The sequence below is a fragment of the Homalodisca vitripennis genome, chromosome 1 (assembly GCF_021130785.1).
Source record: "Homalodisca vitripennis isolate AUS2020 chromosome 1, UT_GWSS_2.1, whole genome shotgun sequence".
Taxonomy (NCBI): domain Eukaryota; kingdom Metazoa; phylum Arthropoda; class Insecta; order Hemiptera; family Cicadellidae; genus Homalodisca; species Homalodisca vitripennis.
Genome location: NC_060207.1, coordinates 56,433,881 through 56,460,931, shown reverse-complemented (window position 1 = coordinate 56,460,931; position 27,051 = coordinate 56,433,881). Strand labels below are relative to the sequence as shown.

Here is a 27,051-nt window from a genome sequence, read left to right as displayed (position 1 = left end):
CAAATTATAACATTTGTAACGATGTTGTAAAGTTTGGTAACTGATGCATTTCATTTCAACACTTCTGTCTCATTTTATTCTCTTATTCGTTGTTATATTACACAAGAAGTTGTCCCACAACCAGCGATCATCATTCACAAAGTTTTAGTATGTTCGTGCTAAAGTTCTTCACCTCCTTGTATTCCTCTGGGAACTTTGAAATCCATCATGGTGTACTTGAGTTCAGCTGTGTTTGCTCGATGCTGGCAGAAATTACTTTTAGTCATTGTGTCAACAGATTTCTTTGTATTCTATGATTATATTAAAAAGCTTTAGTGTACAATTCTTTTATGAGATGCTCAAATAAATTTTATTTTTACGGGTTTGTGATGATGAGTTGCAGTCATAGTCAGAGAATGATAGTAGTGACTTTAGGAGTATTTGTTATTTTTGCAAAAATGAAATATGAAATGAAAATATCTTTATTCCTTCTGCAATATTACACTTCATGCATCTTATAATGGTAGGAATATACTCGACCATCCTACACAGTTTTGATGGCCGGCAATCAAACAATATACACTATTATCAGTCACTACTTTTATGACACTGAGAATTGGCATTCGGCCTCTGTAGTGTTATCACTTTATTTGTTTACAAACTAATGTGGACAATCTTAAACCTTACCTATAATATAAAATTAAGCAACCAAAACATAATTACTGGAACAATTATACACACTTATCAAATTACTGCTACTTTTGTAGTTTATTTATTTTATTTTAACCCATGAAATCTAAATTTTCCCTATACTCCATATACAACCTTTTCAGCACTCACATATACATTCAGAAATGTTTTATTCAATTATATCTGTTAATTGTTTGGTTTCCTCAGAGTTCATATGATGAAACATTCATATGATGGTTTTGTTATTGATAAATACTCAAAAATACAATTATACTATTATTTTAATGAATCCATTATGAAACCTTGGAAATAGAGTGAGACCATTAACACTTTGTCAACTATGCCTGTAGTATCTATGTTGACCATGTTTTCTGCTGTGAAGTAAGGTTTTTGTACAGATTGTGTCTCACCATTCCATGAGTGTCAGATGATATATGGGTGGGTTGTTTTCTTCTCAGGACTAAAAGGTTTCTGTACAGTCTCCATCTGAGGAATCTCCTAGAGGAATTGTGTTTCAAACGTTTATTTTAATATTAAATTATCTGCTTGAAATATTTGGGTACAGTCATTACAGGTTTAAATTCAAGTTCTTTATGATGTGAGGGAAATGTTTTCTGACAACTAGTTTGTAATGGTAAGAAGGCTTTTATTTTTGCGGCATTACTGGTATTGTTGGTGTGTACCTCAATTCTTGTATGATCATAACATCAAAGCATTCTACAACAGTTGACTTGTAGAAGTTATTTTCTTATAATACAGTTTTATCTTTTAAGTACTTCTATTTACTAGTATATTGTAAGAAATAACTACATCTTATAACTGTTTTATATAAAAATAAAGATGTGATTTTGAAGTTTTTTTAAAATTTTATTGATCTAAAGTGTTACTCTTTCACATAAAATGTTTTGTTATTCTTGTTTAAAAATGGTCATCCATACTTGAAATGTTGCTTTATATATTAGTTTTAAAAAGCATTAAACCCCTGTCTATAACTACAGCAAAAGGCCATATACAGTCTCTCCTCTTGGAGGGAGACTATAAGTTTGTGTGCTATTGCCAGATTAGAGGAGAAATGTGGTCACCATAGATTCTTTGGGCTTAGTCTACAGGGAGACAAACACTCCAATGTCAATACCAATACTTCTATTAGTTTATTGTAAATTTTATTGGATCAAATAACAATAAATCATATTACAAATAAAAAGACCAAAATCTGTTAGTTTTTAAATTGTTATATACCTTTGATGTAACAATTCAATTTACAACAGTATCAGGGGAATTGTTCAAAGGTCTTTTTGATTTGGTAAACTGTTATTTTTCCATACAAGTTTTGTCTAAAGATGTCGGACATTTGAAACATTGTTAAGCTATCCTGTATCAGAATGTCCTTGGTTTTTGGCTAAAATCTAATAAATCTTATTGTCTTTGAGTGGTATTAGCTAAAGCAGTGTTGCTTTGTCTGAAAGTGGCTTTCATGTTCCAAAATTTTAACCTCCTTTATCCCAGAAAAATGCGTACTTTAGATAGCTTGATAGTGAATACAATGGAATGAGAGAGATGGTTCTGTCAGACATGTTCTTTCAGAAGATCTCATATGGAAGTTTCATCAAACTTAATATTTTGATGTTTACATGTCTAGAGGTAAGAGTTTTCTTGCATGTGTCAACTAATTAGAGAATATTTTAATAATCACTTGGTGGAGTGGTATGGCATTCTGGTTTCATTGATTCTTTTATACTGTTGAAACATGGTTGTATCAGCCGAGGTTGCATTTTCCTCTTGTTAATCCGTCAAATAAGATGTTGAGGTGATTTGACTATACTGAAGTTCAAAAATACATAAAAATGTATGAGCAGAAGTGCAAAAACAATGCTTGATGAGGTGTCCAAATCTTTTTGTAAATATGATGGTGGAACATTGGGCTTGATATGTTTGTTAACTATCTCACCTTGTTCCAGCAAGTTTGCCAGTGCCAAGATATAGTTTGACCATCCTCTGAATCCAATAATCTGTAAGAATGTTCTCATTGCTAAAATGCCATTACCACATTCACCTCATCTTTGAAATTCATACAGTGGACTGCAGTTCCAGCTAATGTTACAGTACTTTTATCCAATTGTGTTCTTGGTTCTAGTAGTCTTTTAGTTAGGACTATTTTTATTGTGAAATATTTTCTCAAAGACAACTGGTACAGCATTTAATACAAATTTCATCTTCTCCTTGTGTGAAGTGTTCTTAGTAGAAGGTAGTTGATTATATTATGTGTGAACTGAACATAATACTGTAGAATCATAAAAGTGTATCACACTAAGATCTTGATGTCCTAATCACATAAACAATATTATTTCAACAACAAGAATAAACTTAAGTCATATGGGTTTTCTGAATTTATTAAAATTGATAATTTGATGCTTTCTCTGTATACTTTATTACTTGATCCAAAATCATCTGGAATATGCCATCATTCTCAAGAACATAAAATCAAGGTTGCAAAAATGTAGAAACCGAGGCTCTTCAGTTAATATGAGATGTATAGTAGATTTGTGAAAAGGGTTTTACCTTTCCCTTCTTTTAGTTTATTGTTCTGTAGCATACTTGGTTTTTCCTGGAGAGTTTAACATACTCACAGGAAATATAGGTAGAACAGGGTGCCCACCCAACCATGACACAGTGATTAAGCCGTGAATTTCGTTCACAGTGAAAAAACGTTTTATATGCTATGAATTTAATTTACAAACCGTCAAAATCTCTTCAACTTGCGATTGAATGACTCAACAAGTGTCGTTACCGAGACAATGTCGCAAGGCCCAGTTCACACCTTAATGAGAATTAAGTAAGCCTAATCGCGGTGCTTGGTCCTGGCACAATTTAGTAGTGCACCTGATCAAATGGAGTGGTTTAAACTAGCGGGCATGAGCAGGCCAATAGCAACCGACCGCAGTGTGTCACAGCCTTGGGGACATAGTAGTCATTTTACAGTTCACACTCGCTACAAGTCGTCGCAGTCTTTTTTGGTGGCCCGCCAATCTTTTTTTATAAATATGGATGTCAGTTTAGTGTATTCGGCTGGAGAGGAGGAACAATATATTTGGTGATACCTCAATAACGTACTTTTTTTACACTACGATATTAATATTTTACTTTTTTTATTTGCTATATTTCATATGATATCTGTGCTTTACCAAATAAAAACTTTGATTTACAGTTATTTCTTTGTTTTTGACATTTATAATCAGATAGATCACCTTAAAAATATAATCATACTTATGAATAATATAATACTGTATAAGTAGATTATATTATTATCTACTAGTGCGCGACGAGCGCACCACGTAGTTCACATGATTTATATTCAATTAAGACAACAAATTACAATCCGTCCACGATTTCATGGCAGCAACTCGAGCCTACACACAGGCTTTCTACAGGCCCATGTAGGCTTATTTCCTAGGTCACTAATATTTTTTATTAATTAGCTCAACTTCTTAAAGTAAATTAACTGCTACTACTAACGAATGTACAACTAGTTATATAGTAAATAGATTCCTTAATTGTATGTTATTAAATAACTTATAATTACTTCTTAATTTTTACATTGTTACACTTTGTTTATGTTTTAAGGAGTTTGAATTTTAGTTTGTTCACTATTTCATGTACCAAAATTGGAAATAAATTATGATTCAATTAAAAAAATTCAGATTTTTTCACCAGAGCTAGTGGATTTGCATGGAAAGAGAAGTGCATTTAATAATAATATTGTTATTTTACTAAAGGAACTTGTAAAAATGTACACTTAAATTTTGGTACTAAGTTTGTTTTACTTTAAAAAATTTGTTACTTAAACACTGAACGGTTTATAATAGAAGTAGGTAAAACTGACTTGATAGAAATCTGGAACTCAAGATGGGGTAAACTCAACTGTCTCATCACTCTTCAGTCTCTTCTGCATCACCTTAACAGTGAAGCATTGTAAGAAAATAAAAATTTTTCTTTATTCAGAAACAACTTCTAAATGAGGTGAAGAAGGGGAATTAGAATCATAGTAGAACACCGAATCGTGTGTAGTACGCCTTAAAGAGACCTGTGATTTCGCAGCTACAACCAACAACGCTCTAAATCGCGCTAGGACTGAATGTTGCGATTAGGCTTATGTAATTCGGTTCGCTTATGTGAACTATTCCTACGATTAATAGTAAGAGCTCTGGTATGATACAAGCAGCAAACATTATCTCCTTTTATGCTCATTATTTAACAATCCATACCGTTCCCTGATTGTGTCACAACCAAGGCCTAAAATGATTTCCTATTTTTTAGATGCATCCGTCTAGTCTTGTACAAATTGTCAACATCATTAGTGAAATAAGGAAAAGTTAAATAGTTTGACCATCCCACCGCATCTGAGAAATGAACTGAAATTAAATACACTTGTATTCAAGCTGAGTTGAGACACAAGAACCGGCAACAGATGCCAAAAGTGCCAAGTTCTGTGCCGTTGCACACCCCACTTAGCACGTTTTGGTGCTAGACACTGATATCAGCCACTCCGTGTAAAAGAAACACCATCTTTTTCTATTTTTATTTATTATTTTAATGTTGTTCATAAAAACAATTGATCGTGAATTATTATTGTTTTAGTGTAAAAACTGTGAAGGAGCAGTAATTTGATAATTAAGATTGAGTGGGAACCCTGTAGAAAATGTGTAAGAAATACCTATCATCTAAGAGACCCTTCATTTATTTCTAATTTAGGATGTGTGGGTAATTAATTAGAGGTACTGCCATCGCAATCTCTTTTAATAGGTTTTTTCTTTCATCACTTCTCATAGCGATTTTTATGGATTGTTAAAGTGAGTTTTGTCTGTATGATTGATTCATTGAGAGTTCTACTGGCCAAATAAGAGGCTCAATGGTTTGTAAAGTAAGTAGAGCAAAATTGAGTGTTAGTACTAGAAAGTAGAATATTTCATTGCAACGTCTATTCTCATTATATAAGAAAATTAGTACAACTGTGTGTTTGAGTTTGATGTAATATAGTTTTGAGAGGCACACAGTACTTTTTGTTTGTTAAGCACACTATTCTAGCAGTAAATGTTACTAATTTCTTATATGTATTTGTATTCAGTAACTATTGAGTTATTGTGTCAATCCATCTTGCACAATGTATATTGTGTTATTTTGCTGATTAAATCAGTTTTAATCCTATTACTAAATTAGTTACTTAACTCCTTAAAACTTAATTGGTTTACTATTAGTTTCCTCTATCTTTCATGTTAAGTAATTGTTCTAATAAAACTATTGGTAAGAAATAAATTTAAATATTCATTACTGATATAGTTAAGTTATTACAATTCATGTAGATAAGTATCTCTTTCTTTACGGTTATAAAAATAGGAGACAGTGGGAGGTGAAGGAGACGGGAGACGTTGCAGAATTTTAAAAATTAGTGTGTCACTCATTAAAGATCAATTTATGGAATAAATTGTTTATAAAACTTATCGCTCCACTGAACTCATCAAATTGTATTCGAAGTAAACTAACTATGAGTATTTTTATTTCGTAGTTTCAGTAAAACAACAGATAGCATTATCATATTACTAAAGAAGACAAGTAATTTGTTTCAAAATACCACAGTAAGGCTGTACACATTTCCAAGTGGAACGGACAGGCTCATGGAATAGATATCTAGGCAAAATGATCCGTCAATACATGATGGTAGCAGTTAAACAGTTCATTTTTATTCAATACTTGAAATTTCTGATGAATCATGCTGAAGAAATTTTTACCTCAATACAGTTAAATTTGATTTAGAGATTTATTTTTAATTATCTTCTTTGCCAAAGTTTTATTTTTTTTCTACAAAGATAAAATATACCGCAATTAGAGTGATTCTATTAGTACGGGTACACATATCACTATGCTACACTTTAAGGGTTAAGTTAAAGTGATTTCATATGTAAATAGAATATATCATAATGAAATCTTTATTACTACTTAGTCAAAAGGTAGCTATTGTGTTGTCATGTTCCTGCTAATGACGTACAATGTCTTTATACTTAGCAGTTTAAACTAATCTGTTCAGTTCAATCTTGTCTTTTAAACACTCAGTCTTGCTAAATCTTCCTCATTAAAAATCCTCATTTATTTTAACCCAAATTTATTTAATTTATTAATTTATTTAAATTTATTTAAATTAATTTTAACTGATTGATTTGTCATAGAATAAATAAAGTGTAAAGCTCATATCAATTCAAATTTTGATAAAATATTTCTCTCAATTAAAAAAAATTCATTATGATTCCATAAATTGGATGCATTTCAATAATTTAAGTCAATATTAACCCAATCTTAAATAGTTTTGCATGGTCAAATTTTCATACCTAATATAAATTTTAACTTTCAAATTTCTGTTCAGTATTCAACTCTAAATATCTAGTAGAATAAAAAAGTTATGTAAGTCTTATCCAAATCTTTGAATCCATATAAAATTTTACTTCAAATCAAGTTTAAACTCAATAGTTACTAGCTGTATTTGATTTAAATATTACCTATTTGAATATTTTATATTTAATTTTTACATTATATTATAAAATGTTTTCTACTGGAATGTTGAAGCAATAAAAGAAGATGAGTTTACAGTATGTAGCATAGCTTATATGAAACAAGGTGGTGTAGTGTGTTGTGTGGGTGGGGGTAGCGTCTCAGTCTCGGACTGGTCCGCACTGACCTCATGCTGGAAACTGTGTGCGACTGCAAGCCCCTCAACTGCCAGACTCTCTGCTGCACGCCCACCCAGCCGTACTGCTGCTGGAAACAGGTGGAATTTAATACCATAGCCTCCGGGTTCGGTTGGCTGGGTCCCGCCTCGGGTCTCATCCACAGGTAACACATGGCAATCGGTTCCCTCTTCGGACAAATGGACTGTATTTGTGTGCCCCTCGCTTAAATGCTAACTCATTTCCTTCAGTGTAAACATGTGGTGTTTGGACTTTTATATAAAGTAACAAATTTTATTTTGTGTTGTGGCTTTGTTTTAATAACAATAATTACACAGGGTGTTTCAGACCACCCATCCAGTTTTTATAGCAGAAAAATAAACTGAGTTAATGTTTTGTTTTAGTGAAAATCTCTCTTATCGACCCTAAAGAATGTTTAACCTTGATAAATAAAGGTACGTGAGGCATGTTTCCTAAAGGTATATGAGACATGTGTCCCATGTATGCAGATATGTCTATGTGGCCCCATTTGAAAATTCTCTCTTTCACAAACATTTTTCCACCAAACAAAATTATTATTTTTATCTTTTTTGTACAGGGGATAACAAGTACCTTTAATTTATGTTAAGATGGTAAAAATCTGCTTATTGCCTCTCATTCCAAGGTTGACTCCTTTTTTATACTAAAATGATTGGACTATAGTAAAAACTTTCCTAAACCTTATTATTATATGGTACAATATACACCCAAACTTCAAGTAGAACAAGTTTTTAAACTTTGCAACTTAGATTACCATTTAAAGTTTTCTTACTTTTTGAGCTTTGTAGCTTATCAAAGTTTGGGTTTTTTTTTAAATTAGCAAACAAAATAAAATGTTATACCATCCAATATTTTTTGTGAGAGTATGTAATGAAACATTTTATTTGAGTCTGACAGCATATTTTACAAGTTAATCTACATTAAATTTATTAATCTACATCAAATTAAAGTTATCATTATCGCACTAAAAAAGACAAAATTAAAGATTTTTCTTTTTTTTTAAATGTTTGAGAATAGAAACATTTAAAATGAGACCTTTCTTTACTAAAAAATGTCATTTTTGGCATTTGTAAGGATAAAATATTTGTACTAAATTGTTTGGAGTTGAAAATGGCAATGTCTTATGTAACAAATTCACAGTTCAGCCACTTTGGCTGCTATATATACTGCACTAGTTATCTGAAACCCCCTGTACTTGTGGCTTTGAGCTTTTCAAGTTTTTAATTAATATTGTTTTTTTTGTTTTTATAAAAATAAGATTGGTTTAAGGCTGTGTGTACTTCCTAAGACTTGTTCTCTGTATATTTTTTGTAGTCTGCTGACATATCAAACCTTATTGTTTTTTCCAAGTTCATTCATGAGTAAATTCATGTTTTTACTCTGGCATTATGTTCTAAGTTTAAACGATCTTAAAATAGAGTATAGTTACTTCTAAACTTCTTATCCAGAAACTTGTTTATTGTTGTCATGCTGAAATTAACAATGAGATTTAATGTAATAAAAATTCGTTTGATTAAATGTTCAGAAGTTTGTAAAATTCGTTTGCTAATCCCTGTGATGTGGAATACCCAAGTTGTTTAAAATGTTATACAGAGTTTTATTGTGTTTATCGGTATGTATAGCAATTTGTTCATGAGTTATCATTTGCACACTCTTTATTGTCTGGTCCAGAAAATTGTGGATTTACTGCTCTGCCTCCCATATCCTCCCACTCAGTTCCAACATTGGCTTACATGAACAGTAGATTTCTTACGGTAGATCATAGGAAAAGAATGATAGTGAGGGGAAGTTAAATTCTATCTTGTACCAATGTTGAATAAGGTGCATAAATCATAAAATGCCAAGTACAACTATCGTATCAGCGGAAGACTTGCAAGCCTATCACTACTATTTTTGCAGAAAGTTTTTATTAACATCTGTGACTTGTATAAGGTCCACATTGCTTTCTGTGTGTTAAAGATGTTTTGAAAGCATTGTCCTTAACCATTGTGAACTTGAGAATTATCTTGTATGAAGAGATAAAGAACCATGCAAAATTAAGATTGACCCTGTCCCGGAGTTCAGTTTTGGTGGTGCCTGATATTTACCTTTATAGACTTTTGACCTTGCAGTTGTGACAATTTTAGGGAATCAGACAATTTAACATTATTAATTAGTATGATTATTAAGACCATGAATTCATCTCAACAATGCACACACCTATATGACAGTCCACACTTATTTTTAAAACCCTCGTGAAGTTTACTGGTGTATGCAAAACCATTTCTTTGTAAAGAGAGTACTTTGACATTGTATTGTACAGGTGAAAGAACTTTAATCAATCAATTGCCATTTACTCTAAAACTTAAGGTTTTGTTAGTTTGACAAGACTTTGATATTAAGTATGTATTTAAAGGAAAATATTTTGAGGTGAATCTCTTGTGTGCTTTAATATAGAAATGTTTTTTGTCTGCTTATTTAGGAGGCTTCTTGTTGATTCTTGATTGTAGATTTATGTAAACGGGTGTGTCATTGTCTAATGTTTCAGTGTATCAGTTTGGCCCTGTTACGCTCGGACTATCTCTCACAATCCTCCCAAGACAACATAATCAAACAAGTGGAAGTAAACACAATAGCATCCAGTTTTGCAGGAATATCCACTCGTTTATTTACGTTTCATAGGTATGTTAAGTACAGTTTGCCTATCCAGTCCATCACTGTAAGTACTTTAAATCGCCTTGATTAATTTTCACCTGCTATCTCATATTTCTTGCACTAAGATAAAAAATGGTTTTAATGTACCTCTTAACAATGTTTCTAATCAAATTAGGAATTCTTATTTGGGGCGTTTAGAAGTCTGAAATAAACATTAATCTAAATAGAGAAGAATAGATCATATAACTCATTGGATTTAGTATTCAGTTCTCTGCAATCCTGGTGACAGCAATTAAATTTGATTAAAGTGTAAGAGTTTAGTTCTTTAAACTTTTTCTATTTATAATTGAACATTGAAATTTAAAATGTTGTTTAGAAATACTTCTATATACTAAAATGATAATTTAAAATGAAGGATCAAAACCAAAATTTTAAAAAGTTAACTTTATTATTAACTATTAACTTTATTATTAGTTAACTTTAACAAAATTAAAAAGAAATTTATTTGTTAATAATAACTATTGTTTTCTAAACTAGGTTGTTTACTTCTTTTTATGATGGTTCGATTATCAAATTAGAGTAATATATCAGTATATCTGAAATACTAACTTAAAAATATAACAAATGTGTTTTTTTTTCATACTAAAATCAATGGTAACAAGGTTATATGAGTAGTTTACTATGATTAAAAGATTGTTACTAACTAAATTTTTACTACACACAGATGAAGCATCTACAATTGTGAATTAGTTTATTGCTCTATTATAGTAATTTGCTAGTCTTTAAAACTTTTCAATGCGCAGTGGCAATATAATATATTAAAATTCCATTAATTCAGCATCCTATAGTTCAACACGCTTGGTAATCCAGCACGCATTTTAGAAACAGTAACATTTCCCTGAACAACATAAAACATCAATCATTGAATACACAACAATGTTTTATTTTTCTCCATTGTCTTCTGAGATAGGCAAGTAGTGTCTAGAGAGACTGACAGTGGCAATATGGTACGGAGCTGTTATGAGCTGGAATGAATGCACCCTCCACTTTGACTGTGTACCACTCAATTGTTGTGATATGTAGACTATGCACTGTAAATAGACTGCCTAAAAAAATAGTTCTTATAGATGTACAAATAATGAGGACTACCTGAAGGTTATAGTTGAATAATGAAAACGTGATTCATTGTTTATTTATTATGTCTACATTATTTCTCTGATATATATCCGATAATTCGACATATTTGATCATTCTGCATGCCTCAAGCTCTGACCATGTCGGATTAACAGAAGTTACTGTACAATATTCAATTATTATTGGCAATATTTACAGTCACTATGAAATGCATTTTAAACTTTAGAATCACCTCTTTTTCTTGGTTCATCATTAGACGATAGAACAAGCAGTCTAAAAAAATATTAATTGAAAGCAACAACAAAAAGAAGAATAATCAGACTAACCAGCACCATCAAGTGAAATTAATTATTAGGTTATTTGTTGCATTTAAATACTGAGATAAAACATGTTAAAGATATCTAGTAAAATACTGCAAACTAAATTGTACACTAAAGGGTCATGTACAGACCACATAAGTAGTATGTGTCTTATAATCGGTTCTAGGCCGGCAACACATAACCGTGTATACAGAGGGGTGCAAAAGTAGGTATACAGTTTTAGTTGGTTGGTAATACCCAAGTTAGCCACCTGATCAGCTGTGTAATACGTTTGCTACTAACAGCAATGTTTTCTCATTGTTACTGTTGTTATTATTACACTTCTGTCATCATGGCTGGTTACATGACCAACGATCAACGAAAGTGGGTTTTGAAAGAATATTGGAAGACAGAAAACTGTGAAAGAGTTCGAGAGAGATGGAGAGAAGAGTTTGATACACCACCACCAACCAGATTAAGTATTTATAGACTAAGAGATAAGTTTAACCTTACAGGATCTATCTGCAATGGTCCAAAGGCTGGACGACCAATCACTGTCACTACTCCTGAAAACGAAATGATTGTCGCGCAGACCTATGTTCAAAGCCCAAAAAAGTCAAGAAAAAGGGCATCAATTGAACTGGGCATTGAACGCAGATCTTTAGGACGCCTAATGAAACGGTTAGGTTTGAAAATGTACATTCCAAGACTTATTCATGGGCTAATAGAGGACGACCCTGATCGTCGACTGCAGTTTTGCGAGATAATGTTAAACGAGGAACTTCAAGGTGCGGGAATTATTCAAAAAATTGTTTGGAGCGATGAGGTTAATTTTAAGCTTTCAGGTGCAGTCAATAGACACAACTGTGTCTATTACTGTTTTGATAATCCACACTTGACATTCGAAGAACAGCTGAATCAACCTGGAGTAACAGTTTGGGCTAGCATTTCATGTAAAGGTGTCATTGGACCTGTCATTTTTCATAACACTGTAGACCAACATGCATACAGGAACATGCTGACTGACGTTATACCACAAATCAAAATCCAGCAGGGTAATGAGGAATTCTACTTCCAACAAGATGGAGCTCCTGCCCACTATGCGACAATCGTGCGTGACCTACTAAATCGGGAGTTTCCTAACTCGTGGATCGGTCGAAGAGGATCGGTTGAATGGCCAGCAAGATCTCCCAATCTGATGGATTTTTTCTTTTGGGGAGTTGTCAAAGACAAGGTTTTTTCGAAAAAACCTCGTGATCTTAATCAGATGGTTGAATTCATTCGCCAAGCTTGCCAAGACATAGATGAAAATAAAGAACTTTGCCGAAAAGTGTGTTTAAGCGTAACTTCAAGGTTACAGCAGTGTGTTGACTGTGAAGGCAAACAATTTGAACACAAAAGGAAGTAAGTGTATTGGTGAAGTACAACACTTTTAAGAGTTAATTTCTGTTTCTTAACGCTCTTAAAATAGATTGTAAAAGTTTAGTTTTTGTAGAAATAAACCTACTTATTCTTTAACATATTTAATTACTGTATACCTACTTTTGCACCCCCCTGTATATTACCTTAATGGGGTAAAAATTATCAAGTGATCATAATTATTTGCAGTAGTTTTAATACCATTTGAATCAAATAAATATATGTGTTTAATACTAGAACTCAAGATCTAGAGCCATGTTAGAAATTCAAAATGATCAGTCTGTTTTTAGCACTTTGCAAGTTTTTTTTATTGCCATAAATAGAACACTAACTTAAATTATGTATAACACACACCATTTGTAGATAGGAATAATACATACTATAATATTTCAATATTAACAAAATGTTTTAAAATTCCAACTTATGTCCATTTTTGGCTAATAAATAATTGTTACTGAGAAATTTGAAATGTACAAAATTACCACAATAAAATACGGTCTAAAATTATGCAATTAAGTTTTTGCAATTTTATGATAATCGTTCTACAAATTATTTTTTTTTAACCTGTGAATGAATAAAAAACACAAAGTTAAAAAAAAACTTCCCTCATCACTACAAAAGAGCTATACAATTTAATTCCAACTATTTTTATATGCTATTTTCCAACGAGCTCATAAAATATGCTATTTGAAAGTAACAATATCATTTACATTTTATTTATTAATATCTAAACAGTGAAAACTTTTGTTTCAGAGGAAACCAACCATTTTGTTAATTAAATATTAATTGTAAACAACCTTGAAAAAAGTTTGCTTTATTTTTGTCATTTTTATGCAATTACTTTACTTTATAAACAAATATAATATATAAAACTCATGAAAATAACATGAAAGATAAAACTTAAAATAAAGTGATAATGATAATGTCCAAAAACTACCTATTTCAGCTGTTTTACTTCAAACTAAAATAAGTTATAATAACATGTGTGTGTTTTTATGGTACTGTGTATTATTAACACAACTTGTAAGGGAAACACATCTATTATGTTTTAATCACTATATTGAAAAATCACAACAATCAATATTGTATAACTTTTTATTTTGTGAGGCCTTGCTATAGCATGGCTATCTTCGTGAAACATACTGTAAAAGTAATATATAACAGTTAGACATATATGATTTTAATATTAATTTGTCCTGTATGGCATAGTGTGCAAAATAAAGATAAATCATTATGTAGAATTATACTCTGTATATTTTGAAAGTTATTTTTGTAATCTTCATAAAAGTAATATAGAATTTTGTTTAGGTCCATCTTTTTTATTTTAATAAATCTTTGTTTACTTGATATATTTAATATGATTCACTTGCATTTCCTATCTTGTTGTACTGACATGTTTTAATAACTGTAGGTTTTCTTTTAATATGTGTGCCTAGTATTAATACAGTGGTTTGCAACTGATGTTCTGTCTTCCCTTTTTAATTTAGTGTGGGAGCAATATTCTTTAAGTCTTATATGAGTTTTTCTATCCAATGTATTTTTTATTGGAGTCATCATATTGTATTTTTAACATATACCTAATTTATCTTTTTCAGCATCTTTTCAATTTTTCAATTTATTCATCAAGGTGCTTTTTGTTTTATATGTGAGGTTGTTGTTTGTGTGGCTTTTAACGTTTTTTGTACGTCTTTAGAAAACGTGCCAATGTATTACTAATCCAGTTTGTGTTTGTGTTTTTAATTGGTAAAAGTGTTATCTTTGACCTTTTCTCTTGAGCTTTTTAAAATGTATATTTAAAACATGTTTTAGAACCTGTTAAAACGGAAACATTTTTATGTACTGAAATCCTTTTTTAACTCTTTTTTGTGATAGAGGAGTATTTAATAATCTAAAAATCAATTAATAATGAAAGACTATTTGTTTTTGTGCTGGTGGATGATTTGATTAATTTGTTATAAAACAATCAGTGTTGGTTGGTTTGCAATTCACCTGTATATTGAACCCTAATCATTTTGAAATTTTATGTTTGATTATTAATATACTTAAAAAGGGAAATGCATTGTTGGATTCAATTTCATGACTAAATGCTGGAGTAAAATGAGTTTAGTTTATTTATGAAGTTGTGAAGGTTTTTATTGTTTTGTAATAATGACAATACTGCAAATATATCTACATAACAAATCTAAATTGTAGGAAAGTTTAGTAGTTTTTTAACTAAAACTTCAAAGTTACTTATGACTCTTGATAATATTTGCATTGCAAGACAAAGGATTCCATTAGACTTCCATCTGTTTGAAAATCAGTTTGATTCATACATGGGTTAATTAGAAGCATGTACTCTTCAATTTCTTTGCTTTTTAAATGTATAGATTGAAGCCAATCTTGTATTATGAGAACCATAGTCTTCACAGGTACATTAGGGTATAGAGAAGTAACATCAAAAGGTACTAAGTATTCGTCACCATACACTTCTGTAATTTTTAATAAATTAAGAAATTTGTATTTTTATGGCCAGTAAAGTAAAATGTGGTCATTCTTTAAGTCTATTTGCAACCATTTAGATAGTAAATATTTTGGAGAGTTTATTTATGAAACTGTACCCTCACTTCTTTTCCAGGTTTATTAACTTTTGATAAACCGTATAATCATGGTAAAATAGTATTTGATATTATCAACTGTTTATACATTTAATTATTGATTTACATTGATTACATTTTACATTGTTTCACAGACTAAAGTTGTGAATCTGCAAATTTTGAAAATAGATTTTTTAATGAAAGTTTTGTAGAGTCCTTTATTTAATGTACTGTTTACTCTGTCATAATAATCTTTTGATTCAAAATGTATATTTAATTGTTGATCACCTTTATCTGATTTTAAATAGAGCACATTTTTCTTTTTGTGTATAATGCATCTTTATATTTCTTATCTTTGTTTTATAATATTAGTTTTTTATAATTATTCAAACCGCTAGTGATAGTTGAGTAAATATCAGATCTAATTAATTTTGTTTTAGTTTATTTTGAATGTTTGTTTCAATATTACTCCACTAATGATTTAATATCTTTTTAATCTATGAAGTTGAAATTCAAACCTTTATTCAAAAGTGACATTTTATTGTCAGTAAATGGTCAAGGAAAATGTTACACAATATTGGTTGTTGTGATTTTTCAATATAGTTATTGTTTAATATTTACAATATATCCAGTAAAGTAGGTTTTAGTTTTTAATATTCAGTAGAGGTCTCCTTGTTGACTTTAAAATAGTTTAGAGTATTCCTAGTGAGCTTATCCAAGTGACCGTTGTACCTATCATCCGATTTAACCACCTCCTCTCATTGGTGGACACATCACATGTTCCCATCTGTCTGTCTGTCTGATGTCCAGGAGCGTCCCTTATATGCCCGAACATTCAGTTTTATTGTTGGAGCCGTTCTGGAATTGCTCCCGTCGGAGGTGACATGGTCCGATTGCGGTAGCTTACCCCTCATGATGGTTTCTCTCTACACTTCTTCCTACCCTGATGCCAATGAAGATTCGTAGCAAAAGTGACTTGTTCTTCCGTGAATCCCACTGCAGTCCTGGATGCCCTGGCCGAGCTGGAAGTTCCCTCCACCTCGGATGAAGCGAGGCAAGAACCAAGATCAACATCAGGAGTTTGGCATCTATCCTCAAATGCACTCTTTATACCTCATGCCTCACCCGTCCTTCCATCTAAGGACGTCTTCATAGTTTTATTTTATTTTTCTCCACTTAACATTTTTGCCTCTGAACTGGATTCTCTTTATCTCTTTGACTGAGTAATACAGTCCACTAAAGTTATTTGTTATCGATTAGTGCTCATTAACTTTGTCATATGTTGTAACTCAGTAACTTTGTAATTTGCTACTTTTCTCTGTCTGTCTGTCTTTACAATTTTGTTTGAATAATAAAGTATTGTTCCGGCAGTAATATTTTCACTCTGGAAATCTCGGCTGTCTCACTGTCCACATTCAGTAGATTATTGATCCGTATAGCGGCCAGCTGGTCATCCAAAGGTCATCCTGTTTCACAGACAAATTCGAGTCAATCAATACATTCCATTGTTTTGTTTACATTTTGAGTCACCGCATGAGCTAACTTAATTCAGTTGGGAGTCTTATAATAATAATTATTATAAGGTAACTTTTGTTTTAAGGTATTGTATTAAATATTTATTGCTCATTATTTTAAAAATGTAACAATTTATCTCATATAAAGTGTTTAAGTTTGATTGTATTTATTTATGTATATTGCTCACAATAGATATATTTAACCACAGGAACTAATTTATAGCTAATTTTCACTTCGTATCAACAAGTTAATTTTACATTATTCTCTGTTAGTTAATTAAACTAGTACTGTGTTTTAATAGGTTACAACATTTGTTCTTTTAAACATTTTGTTTCATTCTTAAAAATATGCTAAATAAATTAATCTATTTTCTTTATACTTGCTACATATGATTATATTAAATATTTACATTTTTCTCTCTTTAAATTAAACAAAATACTACAAGTAGCCAATACAAGACTATTTGTTTTCTATGCTGTGAAAAAATAGATTTCAATATTTCTATTAAATTAGGTCATATTGCCATAATTTAGAGTGGTATACACTCTACATATACTAAACTTCCCTACTGTGTCAGATGGAGCTTTTCAGTCAATGCATGCTTTTGTTAATTCTTTCTATGAGCATAAGGAAGCTCTTAAAGCCCTGCAGTACGATATCACTGAGAATAACCCTCTCCTCTCTGTACACCTGTTGGGAAACTCGATCACAGGTTGATAAAAATACTTGAACACTCTTGGCCCACACCTGCTGAAGATGATGAGGTTTACTCTCTTCCCTCTGTTTAGGAAATTATACAGTTCCTGAACACTGAATGTTCTTGTGTTGAGGATGCCAGTCTTCACGCAACACCTCATGAAAATAAAGGATTATGTTCTGGGCCTAAACCGCTCTCGCCTGACAAGGTTCATTTTTTCCTCGAAATATAACAATGTTGGCCACTTCTGCCCCTCCAAGTTCTCTTTAAACGGAAGCTAGTCCCTCTTGTTTTGTTTATAAACAACCGGGCCACCGTGTGTACGCCTGTTCTGTATTTAGGAAACATATCCCTCATGAACATCACAATATTGTGAAGGGCCACAATCGTTGTGTTTCATGTCTTGGTACACACGTTTTATCACAATGTAACTCAAGGTCTCTTGTGCCACATGTCAGAGAAGGCATCACACTTTACTCCATTTTTAACCTAATGACCCTCAAGGTGAAAGATCCCCCTTTCAGGCATCTAGGCCTTCCACTCCACAGACCGACTCTGTGGTGTGCACCTCTCAGAATAAAGACCCTCTCTATCGCTCTAAAAGTGGCCACCATACCAATGTGCTTCTGGGCACAGTGCTAGTTAAGCTCACTGACTCAGAAATCAAAACAAGAAATACTCAGGTTTTCAGCGCTCTCCTTGACTCTGGTACCATGTCAGACTTTATCAACAAGCGTGTCGCTCAGCCTGTAGGCACACGTCATCTGCACTCTCACCTGACTGCTATCGATCTCTCAGAAGTTTCGGTCCATTGCAAGTTCATGTGGAATCTCTCTCTGGCCGTATATTGGCCTCTAATTACTTTTTTTCATATTTGGGATAAAATATCTGTGGAGTTACCACACACTCAACTCTTACCGGAAGTCTTCTGGCAGGTAAAGCCTTACATGCTGGCTAACCCCATATTCAATATGCCTAGTCTCATTGACATACTACTAGGTGCTGCTATCTACCCTTAGCTGCTCACTCATGAGCATTACTCTCTAGGCATCAATATGCCACATGTTCTCGGTACCCATCTAGGCTTCATGGTCATGGGTGCTCCCTGCCTGTACCCTTTGCAGCCTGCCTTTCAAGTTTATCTACTCTCAACCAATGAGGTTGACCTCCAATCTTCTCTCACGCATTTCTGGACTCAAGAAGAGCCCCCCTCTGGAGTAAAAAATCTGCGAAAGAATCACTTTGTGATGACTTCGCCTTCCCTTTAAGCCCAAAAATCTCTCTCTTGGAACTTCTAAAGCCGTTGCTCAGCGTAATTTCCAGTCCCTTGAAGTCAAACTTCAAAATAATTCAGACTTCAGAACTCTCTATCTCAACTTCATGTCTGAGTACCTTGCCCATGGCCACACGGTTGAGTGCCCTGATCCTGACTGGTCATTTCCTCACTATGTTCTGCCCCATCATGGTATGTTTAAGGCTTATAGTTGCACCCGTAAACTCCACACGGTTTTTTATGCCAGTCACAAGATCAGTTCAGGTCTCTCTCTCAATAATGTCCTGATGACAGGACCAACATTTCAAAATAACATCTACGGTGTTATTATCCAGTTCCGCCTTTACAATTTGTTCTTCTCGTGTGATGTAAGACACATGTTCTTCGCCATTAAGGTGATCCCGAGTGATCAACGCAAGTCCATTTTAAAGGTAGATTTGAGTGATGACCGAGTGGTGTGGCACTACATGGTGGGGCTTTCGTGGTCAGATAACTCAATCCACAACGGGTTTTATAATTGGTTTTAATAGATTACAGTTGTAAAATCTTGTATAATTCAATGGTGCAAGGTGGTTATACATAATATGTATATAGATTGAATGTTGTGACATAGTGCTTGAAAGGAGCCTTATTTTTATACAGCTCAAATATTTAATGTTTGTGTTCTTAACACAATTTGTTTCTGTTTTCTGTTTCTGTTTGTGTTCTCTGAAGTATCAGTATAAAAGCATGAACTGTGTGTTTCCTCGTGAACTATTGTTGCTTATGTTATAATTGTGTAATGTGTTTGGTTAACCTGTATTCATTGTATTCTGTAAACTCCAACTTGAAGAATAAGAAATAATGTTGTATAATTTTAATGTATTTTACAACAGATATTAATTAATATGTTTTTAACCTTAAAGTTCTTATAATGGTGTACACTCTCTCACTATGTGCTTATCATGTTGGTTTTATCATTATCAAGAAACTGATGATTAGTTACTAAAGTCAAGTGTTTATTTGTGTAATAGTGTTATTGTTGTAATCTTACTTTGGTGATAAATGGTAGTCTTAAAATACACTCCAAACAATCATATTAGGACTTCTATTATCTATCAGGTTTAACCACAGCATCAAATAAAAGTTGGATGTGTACCTTTTCAATATTTTAAACTTATAAGCATATTCTGGGATTTACTAAAGAAACTGTTTAACTTACCTGTTATTTTTTAAATTTCTTAGTAAAAAAAAAATAATATTTGACTATCATCATAAGTAAACATTTTTATAACATAGACAATTTTAGTCCTCAAAACATGCACAGTCAGCTGATGTTCAATTTGTGAATGAAACCAGCTTACATATATCCTCTACATTACAAACTAAAACATTTCTCAACTTGTAACAAGATAATGTTGTAACATGTTGGCCCTATGATCTCTAGGAATGCAGGCTGTGTTACTGCCAAAGGATTGTAAAACAGAATATTTACCTTGTACTGTAGAGGACAATTTTCAGCATGGCATGATGTTTTACTAGATAACAGATTTATACTTAAACTGCACAAGTGTTGGGTGTTACTAGTTGTGTGCCAAGCCATTTCAGTCATGGAACCGAAATTCATAACAGCTGCACAGGGAATTGACTAATATATTGTTGCAAAAACTCAATAATTTGCAATTACAATTACACATTACATTAAGAAACAAGACAAAAGAATATCCCACGTGTTTCTTGTTGTCTTTTATAGAACGGAATTACATTTTTCATGTGATTTCTGTGTGGGTTTAACTTGTATAGATTTTAAAAATATTTTAGTATATAATTTTTATATGATACACATTTTTTTGCTTTAGAAGGGTGTTAAAGGAGCAAGTTTTTTGTTTCACTGTGAACACAGTGGTCATGGCAGGAACTACGTGGACTCTAGACACCCCGATCCTATTCAATAAGGTTGCAATGAAGTAAACTTAGTTCCGTGATAGAAACTTAGTTAAGTGCAAAGTGTTAAAAAGTTGGGACTCAATCCTTGGTCTTTCTGCTCTAAAGCTTTAAAGTACATTGATTTAAGTCTTATCAGGAATTAATGGAATAACCCAAGAAAGAAAACCACAGAGCAAATATAACAAACAGAAGCTTGAAGGTGATATGGAACCCAAGGAGAATGAATCTTGTCCATACTATGAAGCTGACCTTTACTGAAAACTGTATGCAATAAAACTGTGTTTTTCCAAAAGTTGTTTTTTTATCATGAAATAACAACATTTCTTAAAAGGTAGTAAAGGCAGAGCCTTGAAAGTTTTACCATCTATTTCCATATAATTTCAAAACCACTGAGTTTTTCCTACTTCATTAATATTCTTAACAAAAGAAAAACAAATATTATATGAATTCTTTTTGGAGACTAAAGAATCTGGCTTAAAAAGAACAATGAATTATGTTGAGACTAATTAATAAAAGTGAAGAGTTAACAGATTCGGAGGCCCAATGAATAGGGTTTTGTTTACATTTTAAAGACAAAAAAAAATTAAAGAAATGTAGATAGGAAGGGCAAGTGTACATAGAGAAAAGAAAGGGTTGAATAGAGGAATGATGGCATTCTCCCAAGTCATATTCACCTTACACATGCATGGCTGAGATGTATCATCCTCCCAAAAGACTCCTACAGGGTCAAAACTCTGTCTACAGGCACATCTGCAAGTGAAATTAGAGATGAAATATCAAAACAGTTCATACTGAGTTACTGTTACCTTGGGGGGGGGGGGGGAGGACAGGTGGAAAAGCCAACTGGGAAAACTACATTTGTCTATGGTCGTAAAAGATGAACTCCACAAAATCTAAAGCGAGTCAGGGGGGTTGTAAATAATACCAGCACCTTGTGTGTTATCAAATTACATTACATAATTACAAAGAGGTTTAAGAAACATGAGCCTGGCACAAACGAGGAACGAGATAGAGATCTACCAGACGCAAATCCACATTTTGGAATGAATGCTGTCCAGGGCAGTGACACCACGCCGTCCAACTGAGCAGGTGATGTCATTACAGTTTAGAGGGTTATTTTAAATTGCCTTAGCCAATGGGGAGCCACTATATAGCTAGTACCAAAACGTCTTCAAAAATTTGTCATGTTAACAAATATTTTATATTTGTCCCTTAGAACATTTATTTTTAGCTTGTTCTAAATTTTAATCCAATTAGCAACTTTATTAAAATTCATAGTATAACACCCAACCTTTTTTACAGTGCCGGAAACCTCAAGTGCTTGATCTCCAAGCTTAACATGCACTTTGTGCTCCGTCATTGTCTGTCTAATATAAGGGATTGTGGTGTGAAGAACTGTACATTTGTGAGCATTAAGCCTGAGATCATGTTTGACTGATTACATCTTTATGCTCTCAAAATCAGAGTTTGCTCTTGCAATGGCCAACTCAATTGAAATAGGTTCGTACAGCAAATAAAGCTAGCAGTCATTTGCATATGTTTGCACATTGCAGTGCTTCACACAATCGGTTTGGTCTGCTGTGTACAGTGTAAACAGCACAGGACCCATACAGCTTCCCTGCGGCACCCTCGTGGTTTTGGAAAAGGCGGAGGAACATCTGGCAAAGTTTAAAAAGTCCTCAAGTTTAAGTCTTTTCCTAACATGCCCTATCCTTTAGAGTTTTAGTTTACGTAACTTTTCTTATACAAGAGTCCTTAATTGTGTTGTGACCATAAAGAGCTTTGTGTACATATTATGGTGATGTGGTATAGTAATGTTAATTATTTTATATGTTTTAAATGCTATTACATTTTCTTCAAACTGTAATACACTTTGAACTTTTTATGATATAAACCTGGTTTATGATTGAATTTCTTCTGCCTATATGAGTGGACATCCTGTCTACAGTCACCATGATTAGTGTAGAAAAAATGTTTTTACATACTGTTTTAATAGTTATTAATTTATGTTGTTTTATTGTTATTAGTTTCAATGTGTTATATATTTTCTCTTCATTTTTAACTATAACGATACAACTATTTTTATCAAGTAAGCTTAAATCTCTAACAAACTGGAAGTATTGCCCTGTTAATTTTATTTCTTCTTATATATATTTTATTCTAAATTTAGTTGTAAGTTCTCTTGCTTGCATATTTGTGTATATATACTAAATCATTTTTAACAAATTTTTAACTATACATGTGTGGTTTGTAATATATTGCAGCTTGTGCATTCTTATGCACTAGTCCATGTCATTTCTTTATAAAAATACTTTCTATAGATGTAAGCTAGAGATAAGATGTTCATTTGAGGAGGACACACTGGCAAATTCTCCTTAGGTTGACAGTCATTCCAGGGAAGACACCAAAGCTATTAAAACAAAATGGTGCTGTTTTAAAAAAAGAGGAGGGGGAGAAAGAAAAAGATACCAGAAACTATTATCACCACAACTTTATTGATCTCTATGAATGTCCTGACAATGGTGCTTTGGTGTATGAATCTTAGAATCGTTCAAAATATTTCTTTAAATCGGAAATATGGGTCGATCTTGCAAGTTTTCATGATTTATGACACTTCTAGTCCACAGTGATCGGTGATGTAAATTCATCACTTGTTAGTGATTTTCAATACCAATTATATTGCAGTGCATCTTTTTGGTGCACTACCTCTAATCAATCTAAAGGCTAAGACAATCTCTGCAACATGTCCCAAATATGCTGTGTCTGAAGTAAATTGTCCAGATTCCTATTGGTTTTGTACAAAGGACTATTTTGGCAGATTATTTGCAAGTAAACTTGTGCTTGGCTGAATTGAAAGAAATTTGGTAAAAATGGAAGTTTGTGTCCAAGTCGCTTTGGTTTACAGAGTTAAAAATTCTCAAAAACAAAGCTGGTTTAAAAAAATTATTTTTTCTGCATGTGGAGGTCTCGGATAGTAAAGAACTTTCTTTATATGTTTTGTAGTATGTTAATTACACATGCTTTTGAACCACTCACTTAAGATAACAGCAAAAGTCTATGACAAATTGTGAAGGAAATCCAAAATAATCGTTTAAACAACTCATTGTGTAAAAGGTTTACTGTGTTTGGAGTGCTTGCATTTTTTTGCTGGAAAAATGTTGATTTACTTAGAATAAAGCGTCAAAAATGGTTATGGTCTATATGTGTTATGTTTATGCTGTTTTTAAATTTTAGAAATCCTTTAAGTTTAAGAACTAATTAACTTAATTCAATTAAGAGCTTAGACAGCAATATACTTTATTATTTTATGAATTGTGTGTTATGTATCCACTTGGCCACCTATGATATTTAGTTAATACATGTGCATAATAAATAAGCACACTAGAATGATTGAATGTTTTTTCAGCATTTGATAATTGTATTAAATCATAAAAGATATTCACAATAGTAAGTGTACAAACTTATAAGGATAATAGTCTTAATAAAAACAATAGTTTTTACACAAAACTGAAATAAGCTAAAAAAGACATGTAATATATACATGTAAAGTAGGAATAGTGTCCATAGGCGTTCAGTCTATGATCACCTGATAGAACAGGTGTTCAATCAAATATATATATATATATACATATATGTATACATATATACATACATGTATATATTTGTGTATAGTATACCATGTAAAACATTTTAATTCATAATTATATTAATCATTGATAGGATGATATAAAGTTTCATAATTTAAAATACAATTTTTTAATGCTAATATTTATGTAAGACATGGTATGATATTAACACCATTGTATGTGTACAGGTACGTGCTACAAGAACTTGGCCATCCCGAAATGTTGAAAAATGTATGTTTAAAAAAATATATATACTGATTTTTAATATTTATACATATGGAAAATTCAAAACGAATATGGATTGAAGTATCAATTATTTACATTTTAGTTCTTTCATAAGTGCTTTAATATGTTCCTAATAGTGGCACCTACTCTGTTCTTGAATGTAAAAAATGTTTAGTTGTCTGTGCTGTTTTTTCCTAGAGTTAACATAAAGTTCATATGATTAGATTGTAAATTTGATGGTAACCGTTAATGTTTATAATGACTGTGACACTGATCATGTACAAACTTTAGGACAGCCGGAATAGTAACCTGTGTCCACCACAGTATATATAATGATATAATATTTGTAATGATTGTACAAATAACACTATCCTTTATTATTACTTCATAATGTATTTGAATAATTACAAATACTTGTTATTTATTAATAAAAAACATATTTTTTATTCCTCACAAATTTTGCCTTTATTTTTTATTTCACTTTGTATTTGTATTCTTTATTCTATACAAGTACCCCCAGAGATCGCTACCGTTACTTTGTATTTTTGTTATTATGTTACCTAACTAATTTTATTTGCAAAAGTTACAGAATCACTAGTCTTATCTTTATCTAATCATATGTCTGTAACTTATACAAAGTTTTTTCAATTCTAATTTAGTTTTAAATTGCTTATATTTGTCTGTTTATAAAATATAAAGATAAATTTATTTTGTTCATAAAATACACACACATTATTCAAATTTTTATTCACTATACCCAGTGCTTCATTTCTGCATCTAAAGGCAGAGGGACTGTAACTTCCTGGGTGTCTGGTGGTATAGAATACCTTCCAGAAAAGGGATTCCAGGAGCCCTTCCACAGAAAATTTAAATAAGAGGTGCACTTCTGAGGTATAGGGAAAAAGTTTACTGTGCAAACCAAAAACGATTTTTTATCAGAGAGTGGTACTGAAACACCATTCTGGTTCGTTCCGCCTCAAATTGAACAGTGATTATACCTATTACTTTTTGAAAGTTGGAACATGTTTTCTCTTATTTGTTGTGTGTACAGTTTTTATAATTAAACATTACACTATAAATTAATATGGATTGTTTTCTTTCAGTGATTTATTAATAAATATTCCAAAATAATCAATAATAGTGCATACAAGTTTAATATATGCACTGTGTGTGTGTGTGTGTGTGTGTGTTTTTTTTTTTTTTTTTTTTTAAGTGTTGTCATATACTACTCATAGTAAAATTTTCTATTTTTTACTATTTCATCTGTTAATTCTTAGTCAAATATATGTGGCTTTTTTATTAGCTACCGGAGAACACAGCCTTGCAAGGACTTTGTAATGGAATGCTGGAAGCCTGGAAAATATTTGGGAAGAAAAAGTAAGCAGTATATTTTGTTTTAACTATTTAAATATTCATCACTAAATTTTTATGTAGAAAAATTGTTTTACTTTAAAAAAATCAGTAACTTAATTTAATATCCAGTGTTATTATTAAGTTACCCATGTGAACTTCAGTTACATAAATCGTTATAACTTACTCTTTCTTTTGCAATTTATTAATAAAATGAAAAATTAGGAATCAAATGAATTAATTACTAACAGTAATTATAAACTGTATTGTAACAAGTCAACTAAAACTTTTAATTCCAATTGGAACAGCAATAATACTATTATAGGCAAACCATATACAAAAAGACCCTGGGTGATTTGAGTTTACGCAGGGTGGGGTAAATACCCCTTCGACGCTGTGATGCCACCCTCTCCCAGTATCCACTGCTCGGCATTCGCGCTATCGGATCATCTAATTGACCCGGCTCAGTCGGTCTCGTTCACTCCTGCGATTCGTTCAGTTGAACCAGTCAGTACAGAGTTGCTGAGCCTTCCCGCTAGAGCGTGTTATACTGGTCATCGTCTTGACCGAACAAAATGAATGAATGAGCGACTGAACGTAATGCCCGAGTGAACAAAAGGATCCGCTTGAAAAGTGTTTGAATAGAAGAAGAAACAGCATATGGTATAGTTAATGGATAGATATACAATAACAATATATATATTGTTTCGGGAATCTAGTAAATGTAAATACAAACTAGATAAACTAGCAAATGTAAAACTGATAAGAAAGTGTAATTGTAAGTTACCAGATACATTACTAAATTTTTTAAACGTTAATACTTATAATCAATAGATTTGGTTGATTGATATGCCTTTGATTTATCATGAGTAAGGTTATTCCCTTACAAATGTTTTAAATAAATTAAAATCTAATATAAATCAAATTAAACAGACAATATTGTCGTTTGAAAATAA

At 32.0% G+C, this 27,051-nt stretch overlaps 1 protein-coding gene across 4 annotated transcripts in view; it reads left to right on the top strand.

The window, feature by feature from the left end:
- The window catches only part of LOC124361924 (glutathione synthetase-like), a 67,648-nt gene that overhangs the window by 15,334 nt on the left and 25,263 nt on the right, over positions 1–27,051 (top strand). For 3 of the 4 annotated variants that reach the window (XM_046815990.1, XM_046815998.1, XM_046816016.1), the window contains exons 5-7: positions 7,364–7,548; positions 24,709–24,751; positions 26,049–26,122. In XM_046815990.1, coding sequence (XP_046671946.1) covers positions 7,364–7,548; positions 24,709–24,751; positions 26,049–26,122 — 302 coding nt within the window. Of the gene's footprint in view, positions 1–7,363; positions 7,549–9,948; positions 10,083–24,708; positions 24,752–26,048; positions 26,123–27,051 lie in introns of all 4 variants that reach the window. The other variant, XM_046816007.1, reaches the window with a different exon arrangement.